Genomic DNA, 9,275 nt, shown 5'->3' with positions numbered 1-9,275 from the left:
CATGCCTCTGATTTCGAACGCCTATAACTGCATGCGCTGCCTGAACGCCGGAGCTGCCTGCTACGGCTCCACCCATCCACTCCCGTTGGGTTTCGTTTCTCCAAAATCTCACGCCACCACGTCGAACCCACCCACTCGATCTTCCCTTCTCCCACACAAGCTGCTGCGTGCCTGCGTCCACAACCGCTTCGCCGAATAAAAGTAAGCAACCGCCGAACCAGCGGAGGAACAACTTGTCGGTGCTGGGCTTGGTCAGGTCAGCCACGGCGGCGGCATGGCGGGGCGGGTGGTGCGTAGCTGCGTGCAGACGGCGCTCAAGGCGGTGAACTCCGTCGTGGGGCTCGCCGGCATGGCCGTCATCCTCTACGCGCTCTGGATGCTGCGGGCGTGGTACAGGGAGGTCGCCGAGCTCGACAAACGTCTCCCGGTACCTTGGTCAGCAGCCTCTTCTCGCTCCCCCTTTTCCTCCTCCCGGAACAGATCTCGATCTCCGTTTTCTTTCTCTGCGCGCGCTAGGTGTTAGGCTCTAGATTTGCAGCTCTCATACCCCTTTACCGTCCTTGATTTATTTTCCCAATCCGTTCTTTTCTTGGCTATAATAAATGCGTCTAATTTCAAGCGGATTTTGCAACAAACTGTATTGGCATACTGTTTCATTGGAGCATTTTCTTTAGATGTAGCAACTGAAGATTCCGTGCAAGAATGAGAGATTAGGGAATGGCGTAGAAACCAAACCAATCCTACCCGGCCACCACCGAAAGCGCCTCTTTTTTTTTTTTTCCTTCTATGGCGGTTAAAGGCTACCCTTTCTGGATGGGTGATGGGCAGGATACTCAGCTCAGCATACCACTATCGCAGCAGATTTGGGTGCAGTTGGTGACGCACAAGGCAAAAAAGTACTATCCGGTGCACGCCGTGATCAGCTTTGCAGTGTTGTTCTGGAATTGTACTCTAGAAATTTAGGTGGCGGCTGCAGTGTGGCGTCAGATTGGGGCATGATGTGATGCAACGGATGGCCTAATTGAAAAGGAGATCCACAGTTGGTTGATTGGTGCCTTGGTGGGACAAGAACACTCATGAAGAATATAGAAAGAATGATGCTGATGTTAAACAATTGAATAGTGATGATGTTGAACAGTCGCTTTCCTCATCTTAACGCTGTAGTAATAATCAAATTGGACAAGCATTCAAGTTTTTTCTTCTATTAGGATGTCAGGCTGCCGTGTATATGATGATTTAAACATGTTTTTGCCATTAATTCCGGTTATTGAGTATGCTAGAACCATGTCAGAAATTGTGCCTTGCATATGTGTAGCATGGAATTGGTAGTTTTACTAAGAAAATTCACTGGTCATGCAGGTTTATCTATACTTTTCTCGGCCTGGGGATTTTTCTGTGCTTGCTGACTTGCTCTGGGCACATTGCTGCTGAAACTGCGAACGACCACTGTCTGTCTTGTGTATCCTTCAAATTGCTTGTTACTCGGAGTTGCATTTGATATGCGGCCCAAAAATTCGATGTAGCAGCACATGTTTTTTGCCTGCTCACTGCCTATAGTGCTTTGATGTTTGGCGGCTGCTACTCGTTTATTCAAGTCCTTCACATAGGCGGAGAAGCTACATTCTTCTGGTTTATATAGTTGTTTATAAATAAGAAATCACAAAGAAAAATGTTAGAGCTGAAAAAAAGTGCAGGCTCCTGCTTATTCACAGAAACCTCCAGACAGTAGCTATATATTCTTTGAGTTCTATAACCTCAAGTGTAGTATAACCTGGTGATGTAGGTGCTATTTTTCCTTAACCTTACATGTAGTATATGTTCATCATATTTGTGCTTATTATACTAGAAGGTGCAATCACTGTGGATGTATTTTTGAATAGCAACTGGGAGGAGGTAATGAGCTCTTCAGTGTTGAACTCTGACACTTTATGTTATGTTCTGTATATCTGCTATTTGATAATTTCCAAATCTTCAGGATTTCCCAGATGACCCATCAGGCAAGTTCGATATATTTAAGGACTTTGTGAGATCAAATTTTGAGATATGTGAATGGGTAGGCCTGTCAGTGGTGGCTGCTCAGGTAAGATTTATTTGCTTTTTACATTTGCTACCAAGAAAGAAGCAACACTATCATAGCACATAAGCAGGGTTGAGGTGTTTTGAAGTGCTTGAAATAGCCATTTCCCAACCGAGCATTTTCTGAAAATTCTACCTTGTATATGAATAATACAACTTTGTAGAAGTTCTGCTAAAGTGTAGATAGAAGAGCACTTATTTGCTTAGTTAAGTATGGTGGCACTCTGTAGTAGGTATTGGCTGAAATGAAATATAGACTGCTTCACTAAACAACCAAACATGACTGCTACAATAATCGTACAATAATTTGTTTTAACATTATTACCGTTCAATTTCCTAAATTAAACCAGTGGCTGATGCCCTGTTTTTGGGAAGAAAATAAATGTGTTTAACTTTTGCTTATGTTCAATTTGAGGACTGCAATTTACTCTTTGAACAGAAGAATACTTAACGTTTGAACATGAGTGGTCCTTCTGTAAACATAAAATATTCAATTATTTTCAGGTGTTGTCAATCATTCTTGGGATGGTACTTAGGACTCTTGGGCCTGACCGTGAGATTGGCTATGATAGTGATGATGACGCTACTGTGCCTGCAAGGCTGCCTTTCTTGAGAAACCAGTCCCAACATGCTCCGGACTTTGTTGAACCTAACTTATTTCATAGGAGTGATTCATGGAAAGTGTGAATTTTAGACAAGGTGAGTGCTTTCTTCTGCACCTCGCTTCATTCTCAATTTGTTGACCTTCAGTAAAGCCTTGCAACCTTTCCCTTTCAGGTTATCAAGTAAGATTTTTCTGATCTCATACAACGAGCCCTTCGGAAGGAGCAGCCACATGTTTTGTTCCAAGGGTTATGGCCAGGATGATAAAATTATACTTTTTTTCTTATGGAGAGCTGATTCTTATGATGGAGTAGCAGTAGCAGTAGAACAGTGCTGAATCTGAATGGCTACTTTTGAGTGGCCTTTCAACATGCGCAAATATTTGAGTAGCATGTAACTGACCCTTATAACCCCACAACGTAGGGGAAGAATGCTGTACTAAATTGTTTCAAAAAGAGATGAGGGTATGACTGGTGCCTTCCCTGACCAAAGACAAAGAAATCTTGATTCTTTCCTTGTCCATCAGCTGCGTTATCCATGTTTTATCTGTTTGTCTGGTTTTGATTTCCTAGTTTGCACATACTACTGCTTGCAATAGTTGTTTGCCTACAGCTTAAGTCTTGAAAAAGCCTTAGCATTCAGTTGTTTGGTTCTGATGGTACGCCAAGAACGCTGCGCCTAATTTATAGCCACTGGTTGCTCTCACCAGCCGACATGTTTGGTCCAAAGTCCATCACGGTGGTGTGTTGGCCTCCATGCTATTAATAAGCTGTACTATAGCACTATGCTGTGAATTACTCCATGCAAATACTTCAAGTAGCATTCATCGCAGGTACAGGTACAGTGCTATACTTGATGTCTATACTGCTGAGTACATGAATCTAGTACCTGCATAAGACTCCTTTTATTTACCTTTTGCTGTCAAGTTTAAATGCTTGGATGCCTTCATCAGTGATTTTTAAGCCATGTCAGGATGTGGCATCCTGTCAGTCGGTGGAGTTACCATTCTAACCAAAATGTCAGCATCATAGCTTTGCACCGACTTGTAAGCAAAGACAAGCTTATGGTTTGAAACACAAATGCATCCAATACAAGGTACAACGCATTTGGGGATTATTCGAACCCAATACATGTACCAAATGTATCTCATTAGAGCTTGCATACTTCAGAACACAATGCTTTTCCCTAAAGACTTTCATTGCATCATAAATATGTACAAACATTTACAAAACCTAAACAGACCCTACACCTCAATCAGAGCTCTTAAGGTCTCGTCGAAGTCCACATGCTGCTCCATGGTTAGCCACATCCTAGGACAAGGAACATCCTCTGCATGAATCAATAAGCCATGCGTCACCCTCGGAAAACAATTTTGAGCAAGTCATCATGAGAAGCTCGAGCTATTTTACATGAGACTCATAGGCATAGAAGATGTTATCCGGTGTAACGAGTGGCAGCTTCTCTATGTACATGAACAGGCGCCTGAGGTTCTCTCTAGTCACCGTTGCCATGTCAACCACATCTCGGCAATCGGTGAACATCCACAGATCACCGGAATTTACTCTTTTCAGGCTATCACGGCAGAAGGGGCAGGACTGAGATCTTGAGCGCCTGCAACCAGGATAGCACATGGCTCAATGAATACAGACATATCTTTGCAGCAGGCAGTTCAGTGAACGCATGTATTCATATCATACAACAGAGAAAGATGCATTAAAGCTCATGCAATGAAGCTACTCAGAAATTGATTGATGCGGGACCTATTGGACCCTTGGGTCAAAAAAGTAGTTTTAGCCATTCCTTCTGCTTGTAATTGCAAGTTCTCTGTATCAACTCTGTTCCTGTAATGTGAGGTAATTACCGAATTTACAGCTAAAACTGACACTATGAGTAGGTGATGACTAATCTTGTAATGCCAGACAAGTATCTGAAGGATTAGGCCTAATAAGAATCAAACACCTTTTTTTCGAGGACACGAATCAAATACAAAATTGGCAACCAGATGCAGAGAGCATTGCAAAGATGCTAGGATTTGGCTCTCACCATTGACGGTAGCACTTCATGCACATAGCATGGCTGCAGTTGGGTAGCACCACCTTGCTGCTCATCTCCATGCAAATCCCACATTCTTCTTCTCTTTCAACATCAATCTCAGAAACTGGCCTCTTGCTCTCATCCTCATCTCTCCTTCTGTACCTCTCTGTACAAACCGCCTTCTGCCTCCGGTCATCAGCGTCGCTGATCCCATTGTGCAGTTGCACGAGGGAGGGAAATATGACAGCTGCAAACAATGTGCATCGATATTACAAGTCTAAATGAGAGAAAAATCTCCAGTATTTTTTCTTTGCAGAGCACTTACCATAAAATTCCCTGATGCTTGCTTTCCTCTCATGAGTGGACATGGTGGTACTTCCATCCACATAAACCTGCCAACAAAGCAGCTTGAAATCCTTAGTAGCATAGCAATATCCCCAAAACATGCCGTGAAATTCTGACATTGCACACCACAGAAACAAACCTTATAAATTAGAATCCTGAGCAGCCCAAGCGCGCCGGCGAGGCTGCAATCCGTCCACTGCACAAGGAAAAGGAAGAAGTGCGCGGCCGGGCTGTAGGACATCCGCATCTGGAGGGAGGCCCCATCGTAGTCCCTCGAGAAATCCGCTGCCCTGTTGGATTCAGCCAGTACAGCATAATGTCACGGGTCAGTTCGTCGCACGGATCGTCGGTAAATACCAGCGTCACTCATGCGCGCAGCATGAGCTCCTAATTAATCAACCGCCACTGCAGCATCCCACCTAATTTATTTTCCCTAATTTCCTCAGCAACTGGAAGCATTTGCAAGCGCGGTGAAAGAATAAAACCAAACCGAACTGCAACGCAGCAACTGCAAGTGTGAAATTTCGGTTGCTTGCGATGGAAACAACACAAAAAGGAGGGAAATTTGGGGGTGGCTGATACGATACTCACAGGGTGTTGGCGTGCTGGATGTCGGCCTCGAGCACCTTGAGCGAGTCCTTGAACGACTTGCGCATGGAGCACACGACCATCTTCCTCCTCCTCCTCCTCCTGCTCCGCCCGCCGCTTCAGGGTTCAGCTGGTGCCACCATCGAACTGGGCAGCCGCCAACCCCGGCCCGTGAGTGAAACCTCCTCGATCGCGACAAGGTTCCACTCCACGGAAAGCTTGCTCCCTCCTGTGCGGTGCCGCCCGCTTTTCCCTCCACTCGGTCGCGTTTCCTCCCTCCCCTTTCCGCTCGCTCGCTCGCTCGCTTCTGTTTCTATTCGTTGCGTGGGTGGAGGGAGAGACGGGGCACGCGTCCCGCGGAGACGAAGTGGTCGCGCTGCTCCAACTGACGCGCGGGACCCACATAAGGACGGCGAAGCGGCAGATGATTGGCTGCTTTTCCATGACATGTGGGGTTTGGCATCTGGTGGGGACATATTGTCAGTGACTTTGCTTCGGTCGTTTGGAGTCGAGGGAGGTAGGGAAGTGGAGTGACGTCTGAGGTAGGCCTGGTCTATGCACCGACGACTCTGGAGCAGCGGGGTCAGCTGGCGAAGTGGACAGGCCGGCCGCCCGGCCGGAGGTGGAAGGGGAAGAGACTTTGACGTGCACGGCGGCTTGAATGAATTCATTTTGAAAAGCGAATTCTTTTCAAATGCCGGCAGGAGGAAACCGGTGAAACTTGCAAGTAGTACTTAGACTAGACTAACCTAATCCAAAGGGCGTTAAATTAATAGGCGGAGTCCCTTCTGTTTGTGGCGAAAAAAATAGAGAAGGAACAAAAATATATACTAAACATGTATTTCATTCATTCCTTTTTGAATATATGGAGTATATGAGTCCACGATAGTTTGCCTATCATGTCTTTTACGTTGATGTTTATGAAGATTATTTAACTGGAGAGATTGCGTGGTTCACCGATTCCTAGGGCTTGATTAGGCGCGTCATTACATCTGCAGAGCAAGCCTGCAGAGCACCTCCGATTAAGCTGCTATGAGGTCGTCGTCTTTGAATTTGTATTGCTCGCCATAAGCATGGAGATTGATGCAGATTCAATAGTCGGTATTTGCAGATGTGGTACGGGTGGTTATGTTTCGTCGAAACCTGGTCACGGTATACGCATGTCACATTTGCTATATGAAGCGGGTGTCACGATGAAAGGGATGACTTTCGCTTCGTCGATTCCCAGTCATGTATGCCTCCATCATTGGGTATGGATGTATAGTTGCTCTTGCCTCATCAGTGCCCAACAATGGTGTATCCATTCCCGTCTGTTTTGAACGTGTTGATAGTATACTGACCTTGCCTCATCAGCACTTGGCCATAATTTCGTCTAGCCTCATCAGTCATAGACTTGTGAAACAATGAGGGTGACTGTAGCCTCATCGGTATTTAGCCATAGTGTTGTCTGACCTCATCGGTCACAGACGCTTGTATAGATGATGGTGTTTTAGGCCTACTTGATCACCTCAACACCTGACCATGATGTCGATGTATATATTTTGAATACGCATGCCTCAACCTTGCGGCTAGCACTCTCACATAGATAATGCTTGTTTTATAGGAAATATCGCTCCCGTGTGTATGCACGAGGTCAAACTGTATCTTTACATTGGCAAAAATATCGGATTGTATGTCATGGATGGGAGTGGGACTAATCCTTGCAGTAATTACATGGCTCAGGTGATTCGTAGATCCCATCACCGCACATGCAAGTACCATTGTTTTTAATCTCAATGATTGCTACTCACCATAAATCATGGTTTTCACGGACGACATCATCATTGGTGACAGTGGCTTGACAAAGATGAGGTTGACGCCGCCACCGGTCTTCCTTTTGGACAGCGATGACTTTTGGCCGATGAACTCGTGCGGGATCTTTCTATCACTATGGATGTGCTTTCTCTCAGATGGATGGATGTGTGTGTTGTGTATGGCATGAGGGAGAGGATGTGCGTGTGTGCGTATAGATGGGAAAGGCCAACAAGGCCTCCGGCGGCTGTTCTTGTTGTGGGCGTTGACGTCTACGTGCGTGGATGAGAAAGGCAGCATGGCAACAACTAGGATGATTGTGTGCCACCTCCTCTATGTATGTGTTCGCTCCTTTATATAGGCCAAGGTAGCCCCAACGTTGGTTCAGATAGACACGTGAATGCTTGTTTAAAACGATTCGAGTTTATGTTCAACAGCGTGTTGGATTATATCTCAAGCAAGCCAGCTTTTGAACTCACGTACGTTGCTTCTTGCATGTGCGTTGATTTAACTAGGAAGCCAACAATCCAGACGACATGAAGGCTAGCCGCGTATTCATTTTCTATGTAGACATGCCGTTGTAGACGAGTATTTGGTGAGCAGCTCAGGCTAGTAGCATGGAGAGGGGTAAGGGCGACTAAGAAGAGGTGGAATCAGGCGCACCGGTTATGAAGAGGTCATCCGTGGCGTCCATCTGGTCTAGAGTGTCGTAAAAATGTCTGGCAGCGGACCCACAAGTGCAAACCGACGAGCATTGGGGACGAAATTGGTGGTGGCCGCGATCTGCCAAGGTCACAACGTTGATACGTGAACGGAGATTCATCCCTCGCAACGTTGCTCTGCCCGCAATCGAGACATGGTCGTTGTCTTCAACTGCTTACCTCTTTGTCCCATGCAAACCCACAAGCGCAAACACAATCATGAACCCATGGATTCTAACCCATTGCAACTCGCAAAAACTAGACCCATTCCAACCCCACCTAACCCTCTTTTTAGCAAAACCCAACCCAATTTAACCCGATTGATACATGAACCCATTCCCACCCATCCAAACTAAATTCATATAAGAACTCAACCTATTAACAGTCCTATTTTTGATGCGTTTCTGGTAGTCACAAGTGATAAATGCGCAAACTACTACTACCTTTATTGTTATTTAGACATCGTTTTAGTCTTGGTACATAGAACAATGTGACAATCAATATAGATATTTGACATATCTGTCACTCTTGTTTACTCTTATTTTCAATTAATAGCGCGTAAACCACTCAGTCCATCATGCTCATTCAAATTAACTTTAATTTTCAATAACTTTTAATAGAAGCTATTTGAAAAAAAAACATCATCTAGAAAACTTAAAACAACCTCTATTTAAAAAAAAAATCCTGAAATAGCATTTCTTTGAGAACTATATGCGTCTTCTCTTACGACGGTCAGTCATAACTCGCGAGTGCCCATACTATATGTGTCTTCTCTTGAGTAGACACAAAGGTTGCACTGTACCTGCTGGAATCATCCAATCATGCAAGGCTCGATCCGTGTTCCTTTTGCTGGTCCTGAATCATCTATGTTGACTTTAGGTAGCGCCTTTCCTTTTCTTGTGCCGACGACTCTAGTAGTGGATCACTTACAACTGCAGGTCATCACCGTGTCAAAAAATAAGCGGCCGGTTTTGTGCTTGCTCTGCTGTAGGTTGGCCGCCCTGCAGCAGGCTCAGCTTGATCTGCATTGCTACCCCTGCCACTCTAGTGGATCCGACTCTTCTGACGTGGCGAGGAGTAATCGTGACTTATCTTTATTATAGTACGTGTATTCTCTCGCGGTGCCGCTCGAGCAGA

At 45.3% G+C, this 9,275-nt stretch overlaps 2 protein-coding genes across 2 annotated transcripts; one reads left to right on the top strand and one right to left on the bottom strand.

The window, feature by feature from the left end:
* On the top strand, positions 1-3,213 carry LOC133888474 (tetraspanin-19-like). The gene is made up of 6 exons (XM_062328744.1): positions 1-435; positions 1,360-1,459; positions 1,813-1,893; positions 1,976-2,080; positions 2,581-2,775; positions 2,854-3,213. Exons 1-5 carry the CDS (start codon positions 275-277, stop codon positions 2,761-2,763), a joined length of 630 nt encoding a protein of 209 aa, XP_062184728.1. The 5' UTR covers positions 1-274; the 3' UTR covers positions 2,764-2,775; positions 2,854-3,213.
* A 550-nt stretch (positions 3,214-3,763) lies between these two features.
* LOC133889810 (E3 ubiquitin-protein ligase AIRP2-like) lies at positions 3,764-5,993 on the bottom strand. The gene is made up of 6 exons (XM_062330286.1): positions 5,650-5,993; positions 5,198-5,348; positions 5,039-5,105; positions 4,723-4,960; positions 4,089-4,290; positions 3,764-4,008 (listed from the first exon to the last, which is right to left on the bottom strand). The coding sequence occupies exons 1-6, from the start codon at positions 5,727-5,729 to the stop codon at positions 3,979-3,981; spliced, it is 768 nt and encodes a 255-aa protein (XP_062186270.1). The 5' UTR covers positions 5,730-5,993; the 3' UTR covers positions 3,764-3,978.
* Positions 5,994-9,275: the final 3,282 nt, after the last annotated feature.

This window comes from Phragmites australis, chromosome 13, assembly GCF_958298935.1.
Source record: "Phragmites australis chromosome 13, lpPhrAust1.1, whole genome shotgun sequence".
Lineage (NCBI taxonomy): Eukaryota > Viridiplantae > Streptophyta > Magnoliopsida > Poales > Poaceae > Phragmites > Phragmites australis.
This window is presented reverse-complemented; position numbering and strand designations above follow the sequence as displayed.

Excerpts from the sequence above, each read along its gene's own strand:
- LOC133888474 (XM_062328744.1), top strand. The coding sequence starts at position 275 with ATGGCGGGGCGGGTGGTGCGTAGCTGCGTGCAGACGGCGCTCAAGGCG. Across the intron at positions 436-1,359 it reads AAACGTCTCCCGGTACCTTG|GTTTATCTATACTTTTCTCG; the intron begins GTCAGCAGCCTC and ends CTGGTCATGCAG. Across the intron at positions 2,081-2,580 it reads TGTCAGTGGTGGCTGCTCAG|GTGTTGTCAATCATTCTTGG; the intron begins GTAAGATTTATT and ends AATTATTTTCAG.
- LOC133889810 (XM_062330286.1), bottom strand. The coding sequence starts at position 5,729 with ATGGTCGTGTGCTCCATGCGCAAGTCGTTCAAGGACTCGCTCAAGGTG. Across the intron at positions 5,349-5,649 it reads ATCCAGCACGCCAACACCCT|GGCAGCGGATTTCTCGAGGG; the intron begins GTGAGTATCGTA and ends TGAATCCAACAG. Across the intron at positions 4,291-4,722 it reads ATGAAGTGCTACCGTCAATG|GCGCTCAAGATCTCAGTCCT; the intron begins GTGAGAGCCAAA and ends TCCTGGTTGCAG.